Source organism: Triticum urartu, chromosome 2, assembly GCF_003073215.2.
Source record: "Triticum urartu cultivar G1812 chromosome 2, Tu2.1, whole genome shotgun sequence".
Classification (NCBI taxonomy): domain Eukaryota; kingdom Viridiplantae; phylum Streptophyta; class Magnoliopsida; order Poales; family Poaceae; genus Triticum; species Triticum urartu.
The window spans coordinates 676937420-676962457 of record NC_053023.1 but is presented as its reverse complement, the minus strand read 5'-3'; the positions used below and the strand labels follow the sequence as shown (position 1 = coordinate 676962457).

Below are 25038 nucleotides of genomic sequence, written 5' to 3'. Positions count from 1 at the left end.
GCCGCGCCCGGTAAGCAAGCTGCCGGGAAGAAGCCAAAGAATGGACCCAAGCCTGAGACTGAGTGTTTTTATTGCAAGGGAAGTGGTCACTTGAAGCGGAACTGCCCCCAAATACTTAGCGGACAAGAAGGCCGACAACACTAAAGGTATATGTGATATACATGTAATTGATGTGTACCTTACCAGTGCTCGTAGTAGCTCCTGGGTATTTGATACCGGTGCGGTTGCTCACATTTGTAACTCAAAGCAGGAGCTGCGGAATAAGCGGAGATTGGCGAAGGACGAGGTGAAGATGCGCGTCAGGAATGGTTCCAAGGTCGATGTGATCGCCGTCGGCACGCTGCCTCTACATTTACCTACGGGATTAGTTTTAAACCTCAATAATTGTTATTTAGTGCCAGCTTTGAGCATGAACATTGTATCAGGATCTCGTTTAATTCGAGATGGCTACTCATTTAAATCCAAGAATAATGGTTGTTCTATTTATATGAGAGATATGTTTTATGGTCATGCTCCGCTGGTGAATGGTTTATTCTTAATGAATCTCGAGCATAATGTTACACATATTCATAGTGTGAATACCAAAAGATGTAAGGTTGATAATGATAGTCCCACATACTTGTGGCACTGCCGCCTTGGTCACATAGGTGTCAAATGCATGAAGAAGCTCCATGCAGATGGACTTTTGGAGTCTCTTGATTACGAATCATTTGACACGTGCGAACCATGCCTCATGCGTAAAATGACCAAGACTCCGTTCTCAGGAACAATGGAGTGAGCAACCAACTTATTGGAAATCATACATACTGATGTGTGCGGTCCAATGAGTGTTGAGGCTCGCGGTGGCTATCGTTATGTTCTCACCCTCACTGACGACTTGAGTAGATATGAGTATGTCTACTTAATGAAACACAAGTCTGAGACCTTTGAAAAGATCAAGGAATTTCAGAATGAGGTTGAGAATCAACGTGACAAGAAAATCAAGTTCTTGCGATCAGATCGTGGGGGAGAATACTTGAGTCACGAATTTGGCACACACTTAAAGAAATGTGTAATAGTTTCACAACTCACGCCGCCTGGAACACCTCAGCGTAATGGTGTGTCCGAACGTCGTAATCGCACTCTATTGGATATGGTGCGATCTATGATGTCTCTTACCGATTTACCGCTGTCATTTTGGGGCTATGCTTTAGAGACTGCCGCATTCACTTTAAATAGGGCTCCGTCGAAATCCGTTGAGACGACACCGTATGAATTATGGTTTGGGAAGAAACCTAAGCTGTTGTTTCTAAAAGTTTGGGGATGTGATGCTTATGTCAAGAAACTTCAACCTAAAAAGCTCGAACCCAAATCAGAAAATGCGTCTTCATAGGATACCCTAAAGAAACTATTGGGTATACCTTCTACCTCAGATCCGAAGGCAAGATCTTTGTTGTCAAGAATGGGTCCTTTCTAGAGAAAGAGTTTCTCCCGAAATAAATAAGTGGGAGGAAAGTAGAACTTGATGAAGTATTACCTCTTGAACCGGTAAGTGGCGCAGCTCAAGAAAATGTTCCTGAGGTGCCTGCACCGACTAGAGAGGAAGTTAATGATAATGATCATGAAACTTCAGATCAAGTTGCTACTGAACTTCGTAGGTCCACGAGGACACGTTCCGCACCAGAGTGGTACGGCAACCCTGTCTTGGAAATCATGTTGTTAGACAACGGTGAACCTTCGAACTATGAAGAAGCGATGGCGGGCCCGGATTCCGACAAATGGCTGGAAGCCATGAAATCCGAGATAGGATCCATGTATGAAAACAAAGTATGGACTTTGACTGACTTGCCCGATGATCGGCGAGCCATAGAAAATAAATGGATCTTTAAGAAGAAGACAAACATGGATGGTAATGTAACCATCTATAAAGCTCGGCTTGTCGCTAAGGGTTATCGACAAGTTCAAGGGGTTGACTACGATGAGACTTTTTCACCCGTAGCGAAGCTGAAGTCCGTTCGAATCATGTTAGCAATTGTCGCATTCTATGATTATGAGATATGGCAAATGGACGTCAAAACGACATTCCTTAATGGTTTCCTTAAGGAAGAATTGTATATGATGCAGCCGGAAGGTTTTGTCGATCCTAAGAATGCTGACAAGGTGTGCAAGCTCCAACGCTCGATTTATGGGCTGGTGCAAGCATCTCGGAGTTGGAACATTCGTTTTGATGAGATGATCAAAGCGTTTGGGTTTACGCAGACTTATGGAGAAACCTGCATTTACAAGAAAGTGAGTGGGAGCTCTGTAGCATTTCTCATATTGTATGTGGATGACATACTGTTGATGGGAAATGGTATAGAATTCTTGGAAAGCATAAAGGCCTACTTGAACAAGTGTTTTTCAATGAAGGATCTTGGAGAAGCTGCTTATATATTAGGCATCAAGATCTATAGAGATAGATCGATACGCCTCATTGGTCTTTCACAGAGTACGTACCTTGACAAGATATTGAAGAAGTTCAAAATGGATCAGTCAAAGAAGGGGTTCTTGTCTGTATTGAAAGGTACGAGATTGAGCACGGCTCAATGCCCGACCACGGTAGAAGATAGAGAAAAGATGAGTGCCGTCCCCTATGCCTCGGCCATAGGGTCTATCATGTATGCTATGCTGTGTAGCAGACCTGATGTAAACCTTGCCGTAAGTTTGGTAGGAAGGTACCAAAGTAATCCCGGCATGGAACACTAGACAACGGTCAAGAATATCCTGAAGTACCTGAAGAGGACTAAGGATATGTTTCTCGTTTATGGAGGTGACGAAGAGCTTGTTGTAAAGGGTTACGTCGATGCTAGCTTCGACACAAATCTGGATGACTCTAAGTCACAAACCGGATACGTGTATATTTTGAATGGTGGGGCAGTAAGCTGGTGCAGTTGCAAGCAAAGCGTTGTGGCGGGATCTACATGTGAAGCGGAGTACATGGCAGCCTCTGAGGCAGCACAAGAGGCAATCTGGGTGAAGGAGTTCATTACCGACCTAGGAGTCATACCCAATGCGTCGGGCCCGATGACTCTCTTCTGTGACAGGAGCTATTGCCCTTGCCAAGGAGCCCAGGTTTCACAGGAAGACCAGGCATATCAAGCGTCGCTTCAACTCCATTCGTGAAAGTGTTCAAAATGGAGACATAGATATTTGTAAAGTACATACAGACCTGAATGTGGCAGATCCGTTGACTAAACCTCTCCCTAGAGCAAAACATGATCAACACCAGAACTGCATGGGTGTTCGATTCATCACAATGTAACTAGACTATTGACTCTAGTGCAAGTGGGAGACTGTTGGAAATATTCCCTAGAGGCAATAATAAAATGGTTATTATTATATTTCTTTGTTCATGATAATTGTCTATTGTTCATGCTATAATTGTGTTATCCGGAAATCATAATACATGTGTGAATACATAGACCACAACACGTCCCTAGTGAGCCTCTAGTTGACTAGCTCGTTGATCAAAAGATAGTCATGGTTTCCTGACTATGGACATTGGATGTCATTGATAACGGGATCACATCATTAGGAGAATGATGTGATGGACAAGACCCAATCCTAAGCATAGCTCAAAGGTCGTGTAGTTCGTTTGCTATAGCTTTTCCGAATGTCAAGTATCATTTCCTTAGACCATGAGTACCGCAGGAGTGCTTTGGGTGTGCCAAATGTCACAACGTAACTGGGTGACTATAAAGGTACACTACAGGTATGTCCGAAAGTGTCTGTTGGGTTGGCACGAATCGAGACTGGGATTTGTCACTCCATATGATGGAGAGGTATCTCTGGGCCCACTCGGTAATGCATCATCATAATGAGCTCAATGTGACCAAGTGGTTGATCACGGGATCATGCATTACGGTACGAGTAAAGTGACTTGCCGGTAACGAGATTGAACGAGGTATTGGGATACCGATGATCGAGTCTCGGGCAAGTAACGTACCGATTGACAAAGGGAATTGTATACGGATTGATTGAATCCTCGACATCGTGGTTCATCCGATGAGATCATCGAGGAGCATGTGGGAGCCAACATGGGTATCCAGATCCCGCTGTTGGTTATTGACCGGAGAGTCGTCTCGGTCATGTCTGCGTATCTCCCGAACCCTAGGGTCTACACACTTAAGGTTCGGTGACGCTAGGGTTGTTGAGATATTAGTATACGGTAACCCGGAAGTTGTTCGGAGTCCCGGATGAGATCCCGGACGTCACGAGGAGTTTCAGAATGGTCCGGAGGTGAAGATTTATATATAGGAAGTCAAGTTTCGGCCATTGAGAAAGTTTCGGGGGTACTCGGTATTGTACCGGGACCACCGGAAGGGTCCCGGGGGTCCACCGGGTGGGGCCACCTATCCCGGAGGGCCCCATGGGCTGAAGTGGGAGGGGAACCAGCCCCTAGTGGGCTGGTGCGCCCCCCTTGGGCCTCCCCCTGCGCCTAGGGTTGGAAACCCTAGGGGTGGGGGGCGCCCCACTTGGCTTGGGGGGCAAGCCACCCCCTTGGAGATTGGATCTCCTAGGGCCGGCGCCCCCCTAGGGACCCTATATATAGTTGGGGGGGAGGGAGGGCAGCCGCACCCTAGCCCCTGGCCTCTCCCTCTCCCTCCCGCGACACTCCTCCCTCTCCATGTGCTTGGCGAAGCCCTACCGAGATCACCGTTGCTTCCACCACCACGCTATCGTGCTGCTGGATCTTCATCAACCTCTCCTTCCCCCTTACTGGATCAAGTTGGAGGAGACGTCTTCCCAACCGTACGTGTGTTGAACGCGGAGGTGCCGTCCATTCGGCGCTAGGTCATCGGTGATTTGGATCACGACGAGTACGACTCCATCAACCCCGTTCTCTTGAACGCTTCCGCGCGCGATCTACAAGGGTATGTAGATGCACTCCTCTCTCCCTCGTTGCTAGATGACTCCATAGATTGATCTTGGTGATGCGTAGAAAATTTTAAAATTCTGCGATGTTCTCCAACAGTATATATAGGTGGGGGAGGGAGGAGCAGCCAAGGAGGCGCCCCAAGTAGGCCGAATCCTACTTGGGGTCTCTCCCAAGCCGCGCCCCACTTTCCTTTTTAGGTAAGCGGGAAAGGGAAGGGATGTAGGCGCCCCTCTTTTCCTTTCTCCCATGAGAAGGGGAAGGCAGGAGGGGCTAGCCCTACCTCCTTTCCTTCCCTAGGGTCGGCCGGCCAAGGAGAGGGGCGCATCACCCCCCTTGTGGGTTGGTATGTCCCCCCTTAGCCCATTAGGCCCATACACCTATCAGGGGTGTCCAAAACCCCTTCCGGTGACCCAATGATTACCCGGTGCATTTCGAAACTCTTCGGTGTTCGAATACCATCGTCCTATATATCAATCTTTACACACGAACCATTCCGGAGCTCCTTGTCATGTTCTTGATCTCACCCGGGACCCCGAACAACATTCGGTCACCAAATCCATATAACTCATATAACACTATATCATCAACGAACATTAAGCGTGCGGACCCTACGAGTTCGAGAACTATGTAGACATGACCGAGACACCTCTCCAGTCAATAACCAATAGCGGAACCTGGATGCCCATATTGGCTCCTACATATTCTACGAAGATCTTTATCGGTCGAACCTTATGACAACATACGTAATTCCCTTTGTCCATCAGTATGTTACTTGCCTAAGATTCTATCGTCGTTATCTTCATACCTAGCTCAATCTCGTTACCGGCAAGTCTCTTTACTCGTTCCGTAATACATCATCTCGTAGCTAACTCCTTAGTCATTTGCTTGCAAGCTTATTATGATGTGTATTACCGAGAGGGCCCAGAGATACCTCTCCGATACTTGGAGTGAAAAATCCTAATCACGATCTATGTCAAATCAACAAACACCTTCAGAGATACCTGTAGAGCGTCTTTATGATCACCCAGTTACATTGCGACATTTCATAACATACAAGGTATTCCTCCGGTATCCGGGAGTTGCATGATCTCATAGTCGAAGAAATATGTATTTGACATTAAGAAAGCAATAACAATAAACTGAACGATCAATATGCTAAGCTAACAGATGGGTCTTGTCCATCACATCATTCTTCTAATGATGTGATTCCGTTATCAAATGACAACACATGTCCATGGTGAGGAAACATTAACCATTTTTTTATCAACGAGCTACTCTAGTAGAGACTTTACTAGGGACACAGTATTTCGTTTATGTATCCATACATGTATTTAAGTTTCCGATCAATACAATTTTAGCATGAATAAGAAAATATAAAATAACAACGTTATTAATGCCTCTAAGGCATATTTCGTTCAGAGCAGCGAGCAGCGACCACGTTGACTGAGAGAAAAGAAACGAAGGAACCGCAGACATGACACACGTTGCATGGACGAGCTGCTGGATGCTCATGTGCGATCCGTCGGTTGAAAGCTAGACGTTTTCCTAAAACAAAAGACTGAAAGAAAAGCATGATAAAAACTAAACCTGGAAGAACATAGATAAAAATCCAAAAATAAATAAATAAAATAAGACACCAAAAAAAATAAAAAGAATAAAAAGGGAAACACTAAACTCAACCGACTGTTTTTCTGTCTAGTGTATGCTGTGTCTCACGCATGACACATGCCCATGTTGGCGCACCCACTGCTTTTCCCATTAGACCTTATATCTACAAGCGAACCGCTCGTCCACCTATTTCTCCTGTGCTCTTCCCCTTCTCGCTTCCTTCTCTAGCGACTCGCTCGGCACAAAGAAGAGTGTCTCCAGGGATGGCGGCATACCCGCTGCTATGAGACATGGCTACGTGGCGATTCACTGTTAGTTGCTGCAACGGGGCGGAAGCTCGATGCTTGATGCCCCTTCACATTGCCGCAATGACGTATGTTCGTCTTTTACGACATCGAAACGCCGGTGCAACTACAACGATCTATGCAACGGAGACGACGCACAACGGCAGTGGCGCAATGGTGTTGTACTTCTACAACGTCGGTGAGGCTTCCACAACATTGACAATGCTGCAACTTGGAGGGGTTGTCGTCTGCCTTTGCCGCACCCCACCGCAACACACAAGTTGTTGCAAGCCGGAAGGGCAGCACCAACCACCACTATTGCATACCCCTCACCGCAACATCCGCCATGTTGCAATCATCGATGTCGCTGGAAGACCGGGGCCAACCACCGTGACGCTGTGTTGCTGCTGCTATTGCAATGACGATGAGACGATGCTTCTTGTGACGAAAAAGACAAACTATGCCGTTGTGAGGACGACGACGGCGATGCTCCGCAACAATGGTGGTGTTGCAATGTTTTCACAACAAGGATGGTGTTGCAAACTTGAACATGCTTCAAAAGGCTGATCCAATGTCCCGAATGACGCGTAGCATTGTGAAACAAACAGCGGCAGCGCAGTGAACACCCAACTGGGCTCGCCTACGGGCGTTCAAATAGGATTTACCCTGCGGGAGGTTGAAGATAGTTTTTTTTTTCAAACAAGGAGGTTGAAGATAGTTGAAGGTTGTGAAGCATGTTGGGCCTAAGAAATTTGTTAGTGCCAGACCCAGCAATTGATGGGCCGAAATGGCGCCGCCCTGTCGCCGGTGAAATCGCTTCGCGCGGGAATTCCCAATTTCCCGTCCCTCCACCCCCGCAGCCCGCCCAACCCCAGGTCCGCCCCACTCCCCCCCTCCTCCCCCAAATCCGGTTTCCCAATCCCGCCGCCGCCCGCCGCCCCCGGCCTCCCGCCCGGAACCCCCAAATCCGCGCAGCCATGGCTCCGCGGAAGCGCGCGGCCGCGGCTGCGGCCTCGAAGAAGCCGCCCTCGCAGCCGTCGCAGCCGCCCGCCAAGTTCGGCATCCTCCACTTCTTTGAGCGCCACCAGTCCCAGGCCGCCTCCCAGAACCCCAAGCGCCAGAAGCCCGTGGCGAACCCCGATCCCATGCCGCCCCCGCCCCCGCCCCCGCCGCCCGAGGAGGAGCTGTCCGAGGTCTCGCCGGAGGTCACCAAGACCCTCGCGCCCAAGCGGGTCAAGTTTTCCCCCGGGATGGTGAGTCGTCGTCTTCTTGTGATTGTTCCGATCTGATCTGCTTTAGTCGTGGCCTGACCACTTGTTTGCGCGGTTCAGCTGATAAAGCAGAGCCAGGACGATGGCGGCGGGGAGGTCGTGACCTGGAAGATCTCGCCGGTGAACGATCGTCTGCGCACCAGGCAGTTGCCAGGGATGGCGCTTCATCCGTGCTCAAACAACGAGGTACATCAACCCTGAAATTTCTTTCTTTATGTGCGAGTTCATACATGCTCACGTACATACGCTGTGCTGGAACGGGTGCTGCCACCTCTGGCTGTACATTGATGAAATCCATTGTCTTTGTGGTTTCCTAACCTGTGGTTGTGGCGTGTTGATTCCAATCGTAGAAACATTCCTCGCTCGAGGCTATGAAGAAGTGGCATTCGTCTCCGTTGGGCTTGTCGAGGTGTACTGCTTCAGCACGCAATCTGAGTGTGTGTGGTATAGGCCCAGGTGGCGGTGATGGTATGGAAGACCAGAGCCCATTCCGGACGCCACCATCACTGCCCTATAGCTTCACCGAGGTATACACGCATATTTGCTGAATTTTTGTCTTGGTTGTCAGCCAAATGTGACTGTCAGTTGTCTAATCTTTTCATGTATCAAGCAGCCGTTGAATGCTGGTATCACTTGTGATGGAGGACCTGACCAGTTGGAAGCAGGGCAGCACAAAAAGGTGAGCTAAATGACTACACTATGTTCTTTTGATACAGCATCCGTTTTGTAATCTTGCTACCTGTCAGAATTAAGAAGTCATCACATAATTGAACTGTGAAATTATGTCAAAATGTTCTCTTGCTAGGCACTATTGGATCTTCTAGATCAAGTTGAAGATGCCATTACGGAAGAAGAATTGCCAGTTCATGCTGGGAATAAAGGAGGTCAAGTCACAGGTGGTGATAGCACGGACAGCAAATGTTCTCCTATTGCTAGCAGTCTAAATGTTGAATCCAACAAGCCTCGTGAAGCCCCATCTTTCGATAGTTTCCTTGTGTTGGAGGTTTGCCTTTTTGCTTCCACCTGTTGTTCTCTGATCAATGCTGATGAGCTGTTCTAGTGACAAAAGGTTTTCTGTTCTTCCTTACTTTTTAGGTGTCAGAAAAACACAAAGGTGATAGTTCATGCGATCGCTATCCTGCTAAGGTGTGTCCCGCTACTTGTGTGGATGGTTTTTATGTCCAATGATCTTTCTGTGCTCTGCAAAGTTGCTTTTCTCTGGCAGGTTCTGCGTCTCCTGAATGAGCATTGTGGGAAAGAGTATTCAGTGCATCTGTGCGACGAGTGGTGAGTATACAATAGTACTGTATGGAAATGGATATCTTGAACCTAGTAGTCGGAAACTAGATTATCAGTTTATCGCCCTATGTCTTGGGGTTATAACTGGTATTAAACATCCCCTTGGCTTCTTCAACATAGGATAGATGCACCTGCGAGGTCATCCACTTAAGCTTAGTTCTTTATTATATGCACTACATACACCTAAGCAATCTTTTTATATTCCCATTTTCATACTACTGTAGGTTCCATAGCACTGTCGTCCCAGGCGACACAGTAAGTGTAATTGGAGAATTCAGTGACCAAGGAAAATGCACTGTTGATCATGATAGCAATCTTGTTATTGTCCATCCAGAATTACTCATCTCTGGAACGCGGGTGAGTACTACTTGCTATGTTCTGGTACCATGATTTTGTAGTTTGTAGAGCAACTTTCTATCACATCCTATTAGAAAACTCCCAAAATTTATTTGTAGATATGTGTTTCTTATTTTCCTACAGAATTTTTGATAACTAGTTGATTGTAGGTTGCTTCAAGTTTCCATTGTCCAAGGAGATCTGTTCTCGATGAAAGATTAAAAAGCAATGAATATTCCACAAGCGCTTTGATGGGTACTCTGCTTCATCAAGTATTTCAGGTTTCTTGATACAAGAATACTTGCCGACTTTGGTTACTATTCCACAATTTCTTTTGGTCAGCTAATATTGTAAGCTTGTAACAATTTAGATGCCTGAAGTTTTGTTTTTTGTGCTTTAGGCTGGGCTACTTGAGGATGTTCCTTCAAGGCAGTTTTTGGAACAACAAGCAAAAGAAGTTCTTTTGAACAACCTCGAGAGTCTGTATGCATGTGGAGGTACTATCCAGGGCAAAATTTCCTACTTTATGAGAAAACACTCTAAACATCATATTGCTTGGAGTGTTCATGTGGTTAGATTATATCATTATTGAGTTATACCGGGTGCTGATTAGTGATTCTTCCTTATACTTTTTGTTAGAACACTGAGGCTAAATTAGCTGCTATATAAACGTGACTAGTTCTATATAAATGTGGCTTTATTAATTCTAATCATTACTGTTTGTCTTTCTAGTGGATTAGAAAGCATTAAGTCCTATATGTCCTGCAAAGCCCGTGGCACTCTTTTATCAAATACTAGCATATGTAAAATTGATATTTAGATAAGTTGTATCTGGGTCGAGTCATGTTTGATCCAAGTGTTGTTTTCTGGTTCCTCTGTTACCTAATGATTGTTATCTGTGCCCTGCATTTATGTTACTAATTTTTCAAAGTTTCTTACGCAGCCAGTGAAAGGAGCACACATTCAATTCTTATTGAAGCAATCCCTAAAATGTTGAATTGGTACAAATCCTTCATGAAGGTAGATACACATGCATACTAACTTTCACATTATTTACTCTTGGTGTCCTTTATGTGGCCACAAGAATTTCTGAACTTTACAGCAATTCCATATCTTAAGTACTCTTATCTGAGTTTTGTTGAAATTAAACCTGCTTTCATATTCCACTCATTCAGAAGTTTAAAAAAAGGAACAATTTCTATCTCAAGTCCTTTGTTAATATATGTGCCAATTCAATTATAATTTTCAGTGCAGAATTAGTTCTTTATCTATCCTGGTACAGTATCTTATGTTAATTGTATAATTTATCAGTGAATCATCTGTACTTTCTTTTCTCTTTGGATAGTTTTGTAATTGCCTGAAGAAGATATGATCATATACTGCTGTTTGCCAATGATATGCTGCACTTTCAGGGTTCAAAAAGCGCCAACGTGGATTTTGGACATACTGAAGGACGGAAAACTGTTGAAGTGATTGAGGTAGGCAACTTTTATGTAGGGTATATAAAGCAAGTTCATTTCATGGTGGTGCATTCCTGTATTTTGTATGGTGCCTAATCATGAAGCTAAAAGTTCCATATTCTTCATGCTTCTTCTTAAAGAATTAATAGCTTTATTGAAATGAAATTCTCATGCGCCTTAGATGATGGATATTGAGGAGATGGCATGGGCCCCAAGGTACGGTTTAAAAGGGATTATCGATGCTTCTGTCATATCAAGGGTAAATTCATGCAGCGGTGATTCATACGACAAAGTAATGCCACTGGAGTTCAAAACTGGTAAAAGCACTAGTGGCCAGGTAACCATATATTCCTGGATAGCGGATACCAACTGAAGATACTCATTATATATTTCTCGGCATGATGTGGTGTTTATCAGTAGAATTCTGTAAATGATCGACATTGTAATTAATTAGTAAACGAGGTACTTGTTGCAATAAGCTATACTGGTCAGGGGTCTGGTACTCAGTGATAGTACCAGTTTAGATTGTGAACTTTGATTCACCTTTGTCTTCTGGAAAAGTAAGAGTGATTTTGATTTCACATGGTTATTGCAAATCATATTTTCATATCTTTACTCATGATGTCAATATAGGGCAGTGGTGTATTCACCTCTTCCCACCCTCCTGAGGTGAACAGTTAGATCTGTAGCAAACTGCTGAGATGGGGTCATATTTGCTACTCCCTCCGATTGATATTAATTGTCGCTGATTTGGTACAAATTATACTAAATCAGCGACAATGAATATGGATTGGAGGGAGTAATAAAGTTGGGATAAAAAGTTACCTGCAAGTGCCACTTATATGTGAGTGCTCCATAAGGCCAACTTCTGGCGTCTTTGGGTAGTCTAATTGTTTTATTTGCAGAACCCTGCTGGATATCCTAATTTATTTTATCTGTAAGAACGCACAACTATTTAGCAAGTGTTCTTAGGAATTATTAATGCTCGACGAGATTATTGTGTTCTGTATGTTTTCTAGCCTATTCACAACCTGGTTGCCCAATTGCTTGTTCCATACATGCTGACATGCATAGCTTCTCTGTCTTCATAGTACATGCCAACATCACTGGTATTTGTCATTATTTGTGTGTAAATTTCTGCCAAGTACATAGTTGTATTCAGTCTAACAACCAATTATATAATCATGTAAAATGAACCAATAAATATTGGCCTTGTGAGAAAAACTAACCAACCAATAGTCTCATGATTAGCCTTGCGTTTACTTTTGCAAAGTTGATGTTCTTTAATTTCCACAATCACTGTATGTCAGATCTTGTTACGTTGCAACATTTTTTGGGTACTTGAATATGATAGCTAGTCTTGGTATTGGCTTTACCATTATAATACATTCCTTAAGCATAAGATTTTGTTACATATTGCTTTCCCATATGTCGGCGTACCAATATCTCCGTAAACAGCAATATAACCGTCCTTCCTAAATAAAATAGATGCAGCACTTACTTCTGTGTTGCCCCTCACGAGAGTTTATCCACTTGCAGTCAGCTATGGAACACTCTGCGCAGGTGATATTATACACGCTATTGATGTCAGAGAGGTATAATCCATCTATCCTGTGATCCTTATTTGTTCAGCACTTCAGCAGTCTTTCCATAACCATTACTCAATACATACCACGTCTTCCCATGCATTTTCAGATACTTGAATAATGACATTGATATGGGTCTTCTGTATTATCTCCACACAGACCAGACATTGGTAATCTTGTACTTAAGATACTCAAAATACATTTTGTACCATTCTTACCCATTTTCATTAATTTATTAAGGGTATCAAAGTTAAGAGGTCCGATTTAATTGGGCTAATGATGCGACGGAACGAGCTTGCCTCTGAGATTCTGAAGGCATCAATTTCACAGAGTTTTCCTGCAATGCTACAGGTAGAACTAGAAACATGTACATAGTGATCCATTAGTGAGAAGTCAACTAAATTCCTGTTCTTTTCCAGAGTCCATCCTCATGTACTGGATGCCGACACCTGACTTCATGCACCATATATCACAAGGTTTGCTAGACAATTGTTTCTCTTACATAGTCTTAGCATTTGTCCTTGCTGAGGAAAAAAATGGAACTACTTTATTTATTAGGAAATGTACATGTGACAACTAATCTTTATGGGAGTACTTCCATTTTGATGCAACAGGTACATGGAGGAAATACAGCAACTAGTGGGCTTGGTGATCTATTTGATAACCTGGTGAATCACTTATCAGTTGCCCATCATAACTTTCTTAAACATTGGGATAGATTGATTGATCTTGAAGCTAGAACTTCTCAGGTAATCTTTAGTTTCTCAAATGTGCTCCAAAACTTGTTCCCCCCCTTAACTCAATTTATGAAAAATTCAGGTCAAGAAAAAGGAAATTTTACTTCCTCTTCATTACAATTCTGGGAGCAAGAGTTCTGTGCCATCCTTTTACGTCCTTGATATGAAAAATGAACACTCAGTAGATTCATCTGGAAAAAGCAAAAGATACATATATAATTTTGTGCGTGAGAAGATGCAGCCTGAAGCAGCTGGTCATTCAGAACCACAAGCTGAGAGCCTAGATTTCAACCTCAAATGTGGTGATTGTGTGGTAAGCCTTGTACACTTTCTGTATTCAGTAATATTGGTCACTTCAAGTTTAACATGCTCATGGCAACCTGTGCACAGCGCTATGCATACCATCATCTCAAATAATTTTTGTACCATATTTATGTTGACAAGGATTAAATACATGTATATGTTTGTAGAACAAGTTTAGCCAAAGAGCTGTAATCAATAGCAAATACGAATATGCGATACATGTTGGAAACTTATGTAGCTACTAGCTAGTGCAATCATATTAAATAGGTAACTGAAAAGATAAGGTGCTGGATTGGTGGTGTGTCAGGTTCAACTATCGTCTAATTTCATATACTTGAGCATAGCTATAGAGAGGTCATTTCTTGTTTGAAGTTGAACTGCAAAAATGTCTTACATTAATGTACAAAGGTAGTATCAGATTGATGCATGGACATTATAACCTTGTCGGTCGGTTTAATTTGTCCACACACTAAATTCTATCTCGTCTTCTGCTACTTTGCATTAGGTGCTTAGCACTCAATCTGGGAGGATAGCAGTTGCAAATGGATCTATAAGGGACATTAGCCGTTCCCATATAACGGTATTACCAGACCATCACAGACCTTATCTGTCCATTGTTTTTGGTTATATTGATTATAAATTTATAAGTATTTCAAATGGAATGTGTTGTAGGTCTCTTTGTCACGTCGTCTGAGACTTCCAGGTAGTAGCTCCTTGCTAGAGCAAGGAGACCTCCAACGCGAACTTTGGCGGATAGACAAGGATGAGTTTAGCTCTTCATTTGCAACCATGCGGTTGGCTCTTGTTTTTATTTGTTGTTCATGTTTATCACTTTGGATGGGTACTTAAAAAAGTTCTCTTTTCTTATCTAACTGGAGCTTGTATTTAAACTATTGCCAGATTCAACCTTGTCCAACTGTTTTCTCAGAAGCCGCAAAACACTAAACTACGGAAGTTGGTAGTTGATCTTGAGGTCTGTTTGGCACTAGCACTTTTATGTTATAGCATGTTTCCCATATTGTCTTTGTTGTCTGGAATTTCCTAACTCGGATGTTAATAGGCTCCCAGGTTTGATAGTGGAGGATTGTTCAGCCAAGACCCGGCATTATCATACATACAATCACTAACGAGTTTGAACAATGACCAACAGAGATCACTGCATAAAGTAAATCTTTGCTCTTTTAGTTCATGTTTCTTTTTGTGAATATTCAAGATTTCAATAGAAGACTAATGCAGATTTTGTTTTCAGATTCTAGCAGCAAAAGATTATGCTCTTATTCTAGGAATGCCTGGAACAGGCAAAACATATACAATGGTGCATGCTGTGAAGTCCTTATTGATGAGAGGAGAATCTATTTTGCTAACTTCATATACTAATTCAGCTATTGATAATTTGCTTATGAAGTTGAAGGCCGAGGTTTGTGTTCTGAAGCTTCATTAATGTAGCACCATTCGATTGTAAAACCCTCATTTGTTTCAGCGAGCAAACTTTTACATGCTGCCTCAAGTATTTGAGTTTAATGAAGCAAAACACGTACATGCTTTATTCTGATTATTGTCTTTCTGCAGGGTGTAGATTTTATTCGAATCGGGAGGCATGAAGCTGTACACCCTGATGTCAGAGCCAATTGCTTATCAAGTCAGAATATATCATTTGTCAGTGCACATGCATTTTAAATTTTTGAAGAAAACATGCTCTTATTTGTGTGTGTGTGTGTGTGTGGAACAGCAACAGAGGTACAGTCAGTAGATGCAATCAAAACAAGAATGGAGCAAGTGCAAGTTGTTGGAGTTACTTGTTTGGGAGTATACCATCCCTTACTAGCACATAAGAAGTTCGACACATGTATCATGGATGAAGCTGGACAAATCACATTACCGGTAGGCCCCAATTCAGGATTGCTTGGTAATTTAGTCTCCAAGGAAATACCATAAAAGGAAAAACCACAAAACGATGCTCATCTAACTTCGTAACTGTATATAGTAGCCGGTCAAGCTGATAAACCAGTATATTCTTGTAAAAATGATTACTGAAGAGGTTACATCCTTCTCACACACATCTTACTCGCTAGGTTTCACTGGGACCTCTGATGCTTGCAACGAAGTTTGTGCTAGTAGGAGATCATTATCAACTTCCTCCACTTGTTCAGGTTACTAATCCTTCAGTTTTCCTTTTTACATAATGCTTTTTTATGCCACTCCTTTCATTAACTCTAGCAATTTTGTACATACAGAGCTTTGAAGCTCGAGAGAGTGGGATGGGCATTAGCTTATTTTGGAGGTTGTCAGAGGCACATCCTCAAGCAATTTCAGCACTAAGGTGCCAGGTTAGTCGGTTTGAACTCCTGCTTTTTTCACTATTATCTCTTACTGCCAATGCCACATATTTTCTTTTTAGTTAAGATCTCCTTTGTTCCAGTAAACTCATGTTTGGAAACTACATTCCTGCAGTACCGAATGTCATCTGGTATTATGGAGCTCTCAAATTCATTGATTTATGGCAATAGGTTATGTTGTGGTTCGTTAGAAATCGCAAATGCGAAACTCAAGTTTTCTGGCAAACAACAGGCTCACTTCAAGTTCAAGGAGGTAACACTGCCTTCTGCTTGAAAATTTCAATTCTCAATATGGAAACATCTTGTTATTGAAAGCTTGGATTTGCTTACCTCGGTTTGTCACACTGCCATGTATCATCTTTCTCAACCTCCTTTTAATCGGTGTGCCCTATTCTTTTAATTGCAGATTTTGAATCCCGATAGGGCTGTTATCTTTGCGAACACAGGTTTTTTCAATAAATTCAACTAGTTACATCGTTGTGATACTCTGCCTTCAGTGCTAACTATGTGACCAATTCACACAGATCAAGTACCGGCACTTGAGGCCAAGGAACATAGAACCGTGAACAATCCTACAGAAGCATACATTGTTTCATGGGTATGTCCTGGTCTACGGCGATGGCCATGGGCCATATTTCATGCCTTTCTCTTGTGTTTTAGCAAGTAATCACTGACCTCTATAGCTACCAGTTGAGATGTTGCACATTTGCCATGTATTTGCTTTCAGTTGAGTGCCTGTGTGCGCATGGGCACAACATGTGTTGTGTCATTTTGAATATTTAGTAATACCCAATATCTTGGTCTTGCTTTAATTTATTGTTGTCTTGTCTATGTGCCGCACTGAGAATGAATACGTATGCTTGTATTTATCTAGTTAAGTACATTTTAAGCTAGGTGAATGATCAGATGCAACTGCTCTAGTCCACAAACTTGAACTTTATGCTTAGTGTTGCAAATGGCCCAATAGTCAAGTTCAACCTATGAAGAACACCAATGCATTGGGTGAAATCTAACTGTTTTCATGTAACTGTTGGACATATGATGCACTTTGAGCAAGTTATCTTTGCTGCATATCCAGACTGCTGATACAAAGTCATTTTTATTCTCGCATTTTTTTAAAGTGAAAACTTGTCTTTTCTGTAGATAACGAAACAATTGCTAAAGAGAGGTGTAGCTCAAGACGAGATTGGTATAATAACCCCATATAATGCCCAAGTGAATCTCATTCGGCAGCAGGTTGATCCTTTGGTTGAGGTTCATACAATTGACAAATACCAGGTAAAAAAAAAATACTGTTTTGCACGAGCAAGTCATTGACTCCTGTATTCCTTCAGCCGTGATGATCTTTCAATAATCAATTTCATTATGGTGGCTGTGTTATGACTCTTATCTCTCTTTAGTTGTTTCTTATGTGTAACATTTTGAAGTAATCAGTTGCATGCTTACTCTTGGATTTAGTGCTCATGCTCAGTTTCTCACTGGGACAATAGAGCATTACCGTCATCCCGGAAAATGTTACAATTATTGCGTTACAATTGTTTTGTTTTTGCTGATTCATTGGTTTTGGTTGGGACTTTTCTGACAAATCATCAGTACTGTGGTCTTTTAGTGCTGAACAAATCTACTTTTTACAGGGGAGGGATAAAGATTGTATTATCGTATCATTTGTACGATCCAGTGGGAACTCAAGGGCTAGTGGTTCTTCTTTGCTTGGCGATTGGCACAGGATCAATGTTGTCTTGACACGTGCGAAGGTCAGTGGCAGTGAATGTACTCTACTTTCCCATTGGGATCATCATTCTCTTGTACTTAAGTGATTGTCATCGTCAACAATATTACCTGGACTATAATGATCTTGGATTACCATTCGAAGAAACATAATGATCTTGAATAGGCTTTTGTAGAAGTGGCACACCACACAACACAAAGAAAACATGTAGACACCCTGTTTTGACCTATTTAGATGGTTGCTTCTTGCAAAAAAGAGAATGTAACTGTCACCCTGCCGTGGTAAACCCAGCTATCATATTTATACAATTCCGTTTCCGCTATTGTATTTTTGAACTTGTTCTGGTGAACATAATGCAGAAGAAGCTCATCATGGTTGGGTCTGCTGGAACTCTTTCGACGATCCCATTGCTGAGGCTTCTCCTAGAGAAGGTAGCTGAGGGCGGCGGGCAATTAGACCTGACAAATAAGGATGTACAGTCTATTCCAGAGCTCCGGAATTCCCAATTGAATGTGCAATAGTAGGTCGTGCGGTAGATAAACTTTTGAGTTTTGAGGCCAAAGCCGTATATATGCTGTATATATTTGCTTTGGCGTGTAGAAGCCAGACCATGTCACTCTGGTTCCCGTGTAGAAGATGGTAGTAGCAGTAGTTTTTTGTGCATGTAACTGATAAAGTCGTCAAGCGCAGGATGTAAATTTTTAGCAGCAACCTGTCCATTGCGCATTTTGTGTATCCAACTGATGAAATACGTCCAAAGTTTTCTACTCTTCTGAAATGGTTATTCAATATAATTCGGTCTGAGCTGCCGAGCTTGGTGGATCTTGCCTACTTATATTTTAGAGTGAACTTTTTTGTTGCTGTCGCTGTCAACTGCTGAGAGCAAGCTGGGTGAGTCAATCGGCGCAGCAACCGTGTGACAACTAACATCGATAATCTTGTGACTGTCATCGGACCGTAGCTGTTACTAGGATAGCATAGTAACCTAGTAACTACACAAGGATTTTTCTTTTGAACTTGTGCCAAACTTTATTCAAATCAAATAATTGTTACATCACTAACAAGTTCAGCTAGGGTAATCTGTGGATGATCACCCTCCCAAGAAATTGCAGAATTAGAATCATAGGAACTCCTAGCAAGCTTGTGTGCCACCTTGTATCCTTCCCTTGGATAGTGAGGGCACAAGACTAAACCAATACTTCGAGCTAAATGAAAACACTCATTCAGAGTAGCAGAATAAGGACTCAGGATATCAACTTCCCCCTTGCATGCCTGGATAATCTTAAGACAATCAGATTCAAAGACCACATTTGAGCATCCCCACTGGTCCGTGCCATTCTTCAATGCCAAAGCTTCCGCTGCAGCGGCATCAAGCACATGCATAAAGAGAGTTGTTGATCCAGTAAGAGCCTCACCCTAGTGGTTTCGAAGAACCGCTGATGTGGCTCCGCTTCCATCTTCCATGAAGCATGCATCCACGTTCACTTTATAAAGATTTTGAGCAGGTTTAGACCATTTAACATCAGGTACACTGATCGCACTCCTAGAGCCAGCAAAATTGGCCGTTATCGCATGTATGGCGAGTGCTGTTTTGGAAGGAATGGCCACACCTTCGCCCTTCACAACTTCCCTTCTTCGCCACCAAATGTACCAAGCTCCAACCAAGATAGACTCTTGGAAGCCGAGATATTGCAGTGTGGTGGAATTACACCTTTGATCTCTGAGGATATTCTCAAGCATGACACTACCAGACCTGTCTGAAACAAGGGCTTGGGCAATCGTTTCCTGAAGATCCAAAGTTTTCCACACTTCTTTAGCTCGGACACATGTAAACATGAGGTGTCGCAAGTCTTCAGCTCCCCTCTTACAAACATGACCATGGATTCGTGGGATGAGCACCTCTGGATATTGTGAGCACATGCGGAGACGCCATGGTCAGATTTGCTACTGTGATGGTCGAGGTATTTTGACCTCAGTACTTGATAGAACTAACTACCGCAAACACGGAAAGTCTCATGTCACTCTCGGAAGTAAGAGGATGGCTAGGTATGCTCGGATCTCTTGACTGCATGCACTGGAGATGGAAGAACTGCCCAAAAACTCCACAACGACAATATCAGAGCCATGTTAAGAAGTCTACTATCATTTTTGAATCAGTTGCGTCATATGACCATTGGATTTGGCACACTTTATTTGGCATGACCACGTCTCACTATGACATCAATGTGCTGCAGCAGTCTCCATTGTTTGCTAGGTTGACTGGACAAGCTCCTCCGTGCAATTATACTGTCAATGTGCATGAGTACAACATGGGCTATTATCTGATTGACGGTATATATATATCCTCTATTGGCGACCTTCGTCGAAACCATCTCTAAGGCAATTGGTTAGAAAAGATATCACTTTGCCTAAAGACAAGAAGGAGCTAGAAAGGTTGTGGAGAGGGCATTTGAAGTGCTTCAAGCTATTTTGGAGTTGTTCGAGGACCTATAAAAATATGAGAGCCAGAGACCTTGTGGGAAGTGATGCTATGTTGTGTGATCATGCACAACATGACCATGGAGGATGAGGATGAAGATTCTGATGGAGATATGAAATTTGAAAACATGGATGATCCTATCCAACTTCCACATCAAAATCCGGTCACGTTTGAGGAGTTTGTCCAAACGCATTAACAAATTCGACATCGAGCAACTCATGAGCAGCTAAAGAAAGATTTGATTGAACATATGTGTGCGGTTAAAGAAGATAACTAGAACATATGTGTGAGCTGAATTCAAGTTTGATTTTATTTTAAAATTTTAGTTAGATTGTAATATTTAAATATCAACTACTCTCGCATTTCAATATTTTCACTCACCGTAGATTTTTTTGATACGGAAATGTTAACGCCCACACGTGTGGGCGTTCACCATCCCGACCACACACAAGCATCTCCGTCGGCAACTTTGTGCACGAATCTTGGAACAAACCGGCCGGTTTTCTACGCCACGTAGGACGAGGCGCGTGTGCGGTGTGCGAGTCAGTTCGCCCGCACGTTGGTTGCCATCCCGCGGTCAGCGGTTGCCACTCGGAGGCGTGCGGTGGAACTGCTATGCACCCGCACGCCACGCTCCGATCGCGGTTGACGTCAAACACGTCGCACACCTCTGCCCCCTCTCCCTCACGGTTCCATTTACTCACCCGCACCGCAGTTACTGGCACAACCCACTCGCATTTCAAACCATTGGAGGAGAAGGCGAGGGGAGAAGGCGACGGCGGAGGCGGAAGAATCGACGGTGTTCGCGGCCGTCGGTGGGGCTCACCGGAACGGAGCGGCTTCGCCGGAGCGCCTGCGGGTTGAAGGTAATGCTCGCTACAACTCTCGCAATCCCTTCCTGCATTTTCCCCCCTTCCCTCCCTGTTCGATTCCTCGATCAAGATTCGTAGAGATTCAGGCGATTCGGCGATGCGTCGGCGTTCCTGCCGGCGCTGAAGTCGTCTGCTAGCCGTTTTTGGTGGCACTGGGCAATTTCGTCGCGGCCACGGCGGCGGCATCGTCGGTGTGGTTATGCCTGTTCGGAGGCACACACTAGTCTTGCCTATGGATTGGGCAGGTGTCTCCCGGTTTGTTTGATGCGCATTGGTTCGAATTTGTGTTTGCAGTCAGTTCGTGGGAGAATTTTGAGGGTGAATTTGAAGTCGCGGTAGTTGCCATTGAACCCTAGATCTAGTTAGTTGGGTTTTGAAACTGTAGTATGAGGCGAACTTGATAGTTTCATTAACTATCATGATTGTGTGGCAACTAACTCCCTGAACAAATGTGATAGTTGCCACAAACGTGTTTCCCCTTGCGGCAACAAATTACTGAAATGACTGTGTTAGTTGCCACATATAAGCTTTCGCATGGGGCAACTATTTTTATTGAATGACTGTGATAGTTGCCACACACACGCTCTTCCATGTGGCAACTAAATTTGCTGAATTACTGTGATAGTAGCCACAAACATGCTTTTTCATTGTGGCATCTAATTTTTCTGAATGATTTGTGATAGTTACCACACTGCGATAGTTGCCAAAATCGGTAGTCAATGTAGTTTCAGGAGCCAACTGCACTGGACGACAACTAATGTGCACATCAAGTGTGCCTGTTGCCACTTGGATAGTATATTCATGTGGCGAATAGAATGTGAACACACTGTCTGTTGCCATTCTGCAGATAAGACAGTGTGGCAAATTGGCTGCATAATGTGGCAACCAAATTTGCATATCAATTGTGTCAGATGCCATACATATGCTTTGCATGTGGCAAGTTTTTGGCTGACCACATCATGTCTGTTGCCATGCCGCAGTCAGTACAATATGGCAAATTCATTGTACTGTAGGCGCATTTTTTTTGTTTTGCCACAACGACTTTGTGATATCTGATCACACTGTGGCAATTTTTCAGGTTCTTGAATTAGATGTGGTTTCATCGATTTGTTGTAGTATGTGTTGCATTTCAGCACGGCAATTTCACCCTAGCACATTTCTGCCGCTGAACAAGTGGCATTTGATTGGTGTATTTTTAGGACAGTGTGTGAGCTGCCACATCTTAGTTTTTCTGATGTGGAGGATTCTGCGACTTTCTATCGTACTATCTTGGGCTAACATGGCAACTTCAACATTTTTTGTTTTCAAGTGCATTTACCATATATACACTTTTTTTACTTGATAATGCAACCAACATGCTTACTTGCCACGTTTATGTTTCCGACAATCATAGGAGGGGTGCGTGTGTGTTCATGTTATTTTTCTGCATTCACTAGTTGACATTTTCTGTTAGGTGACAACTGCTTACCTCTTGCATTTACATTTCCACCATGACAATTTGGTCTGTTCCTATCTCAGCAGAATGGCTCGTGGCGATCATCAAAATGATGATGATGATTTCATGGATCCACCACAGCGTAATCGGGCAACTGGACGGAGAAAAGAGGGTGATGAGGTAAATGTTCACACATCCCCCATTCCTCCTGCTTTATGTTACTGGTTGACACCTCAAGCTTGCAGTCATCTGACACGAACTAAAATTTCATGACATTGCAAAACATGGCAACAACTGATCACTTTTTGCAAAAACATGGCAACAACTGATCACTTTTTGCAAAAACATGGCAACAACTGATCACTTTTTGTCTGTTTTTTGCAGAAGAAGAAACGTATTCGCAACAGAGCCTCCCAAGAACGACTGACTGCGTTGACTGACAAATTCACCGACAATCAGAAGGGGGCTGCTGCTGAGATGGGTATGCAGTCTATGATGGATGTCCGGTGCACGAACCTTGTCAACCCTGTATGCGACTGGCTTGGTGAGATCTACGACCCCGCCTCCAGGGAATTCGTGATTCCGGGACGTGGAAGACTACCGTTGAACGAGGAATCCGTGTTCTGCACTTTGGGTGTGCCTCGTGGACATATGAAAGTCCCGTACGAGGTCAACAATGAGATCGAGGAAGCGCTGTTCCCCCGTTTGTTTCCCGGGTCTGAATCCATGCCAAACACGTCTGCAATGGCAGATTCGCTGCAGGCCATGACGACGCATGGAGATGTTTTCAAGATGAAGCTACTCATGTACCTCATCTCAGCTGTTTTCGCGCCGACCACCTCTCTTCGCCCAAGCAACAAATGCTTCCCCATCCTGGTGAATAATCCATCTTTACTACTTTATTTTCCTTTGATCTTTTTGGCTCCGATGTCATGTGTAAAGCTAGTGACTGCCAGCGTTTTCCGATGTTTTTTTCCATTTGATTTCTGATGCGGCAACCTTTTTTTGTCCTAAAATTTTGTGTGGTGCAGGCGGATCTGGGAAATGTGAAGAACATGAATTGGTGTAAGTTTATTGCCGACTTCCTGCACGATGCATTCTCAAGCAAGATGTACTAAAAGGGTTGTCGACTGCATTTAATGGTATTTTTACCAGTTCTTTCCGTGAACACTGTTTTTTTAACACACTTTTATTCATGCATGGCAACCTGATCATAACAAGATGGCAACCTGATCATATCAAGATGGCAACTGCCATAATGACAATATGGCAACTGGCATAATGACAATATGGCAACTCCCATCATATTAGTATGGCAACTGTCATCATACTATGATGGCAACTGCCATCATAACAACATGGCAACTGCTATCACACTATGATGGCAATTAGCACATGTAGATGGCATCTTCTTCTTTTTCTTCTCTTCTTTCATGCACCTCAACTTGATTATCATGGGAACATATATTATCCTGTTTTCCTCCACACAGTACCCATGATGGCAACTGATATTTATTTCTTTTTAAAATTGTTTTGCATCAGCTCATGTACGTCGACTGTCTTGACCTGTCCACCGTGGATTTCACTGGGACAGGAGGCCCGCCGCCTGCGCACAAGTTTGCTGTTTCTGCATGGACTATCAACGCTGTCAAGGCTGTGCTTGCCGCAGACAAGGCTACTGACACCACATATGGAAAACTGCAGGTTAGTTCTGGTTTCTTTGCCCACACGGCATGCCTACAAATTGGCATGAGGCAACCGTCTGTGGGTCATAAGAGATGACTACCTTTGTTATCCATGGCTGTCTGAGTACTGTATCCATGTCTCATTCCACATGGCAACTCTTTTCATTCGTGCTTAAACTTACATTCTCTCTCTTACGTCCTAGCTTTTTTTTTCTTTTTTTTCTTTTTTTGTTCTTTCCAGCTGATGGCCAAGCATGCTATAGACTACAGCGTGTTTGGGGGGCCTCAAAACTTTGGAAAGTGGATGGATGTGCACTCAGCTCCGTCTTGCCCTGCCGAGGTAATCAAAAGATCTACATCTATGGTTTGCCGTGGAGTATTTTTTGATGTCGTGCAAGTGATTGCAATACGGGTGGTCATTGATGCTTCTTTGTTTCGTGCACAGGCGAGGGCACCTGTTGAGCATCTAATAGGGCAGTTTACATCTGGAATGACCGGCTTGCTCGGGAAGTTGGTTGAGGGGTGGACGTCCCTCAGTGGCTCTGACAGCGACGCGGTTGCGAGGCAGTTCACTTCATTTGTCCCAGAACGTACACACCGGCCAACCGGTTGCCGTGGCCGGTATGACTACAACAGTTCCCAAGAGCCTGCTGACACACAAGATGAACTAGGTGGAGATGCTGGTCTCAGCAAGGATGACGACGATGTCATGGAGAATGTG

At 43.5% G+C, this 25038-nt stretch overlaps 1 protein-coding gene across 2 annotated transcripts; it reads left to right on the top strand.

Annotated features, from left to right (window-relative positions):
- Positions 1-7668: 7668 nt before the first annotated feature.
- LOC125539657 (DNA replication ATP-dependent helicase/nuclease JHS1) lies at positions 7669-18674 on the top strand. Of its 2 annotated transcripts, none has more exons than XM_048703159.1 (34): positions 7669-8042; positions 8121-8246; positions 8411-8587; positions 8674-8739; positions 8866-9063; positions 9156-9206; positions 9286-9347; positions 9584-9716; positions 9866-9976; positions 10096-10192; positions 10639-10715; positions 11108-11173; positions 11337-11492; positions 12695-12750; positions 12851-12911; positions 12982-13092; positions 13161-13217; positions 13356-13490; positions 13561-13791; positions 14287-14361; positions 14454-14575; positions 14682-14754; positions 14842-14946; positions 15031-15198; positions 15351-15420; positions 15517-15662; positions 15854-15931; positions 16016-16108; positions 16233-16370; positions 16524-16563; positions 16642-16715; positions 17261-17395; positions 17752-17871; positions 18206-18674. In XM_048703159.1, the coding sequence occupies exons 1-34, from the start codon at positions 7767-7769 to the stop codon at positions 18365-18367; spliced, it is 3846 nt and encodes a 1281-aa protein (XP_048559116.1). In that variant the 5' UTR covers positions 7669-7766; the 3' UTR covers positions 18368-18674. The 2 variants fall into 2 exon arrangements, with proteins under 2 accessions (XP_048559116.1, XP_048559115.1); XM_048703158.1 differs by having other exon boundaries at positions 7670-8042; positions 15511-15662.
- The last annotated feature ends 6364 nt before the right edge of the window (positions 18675-25038 follow it).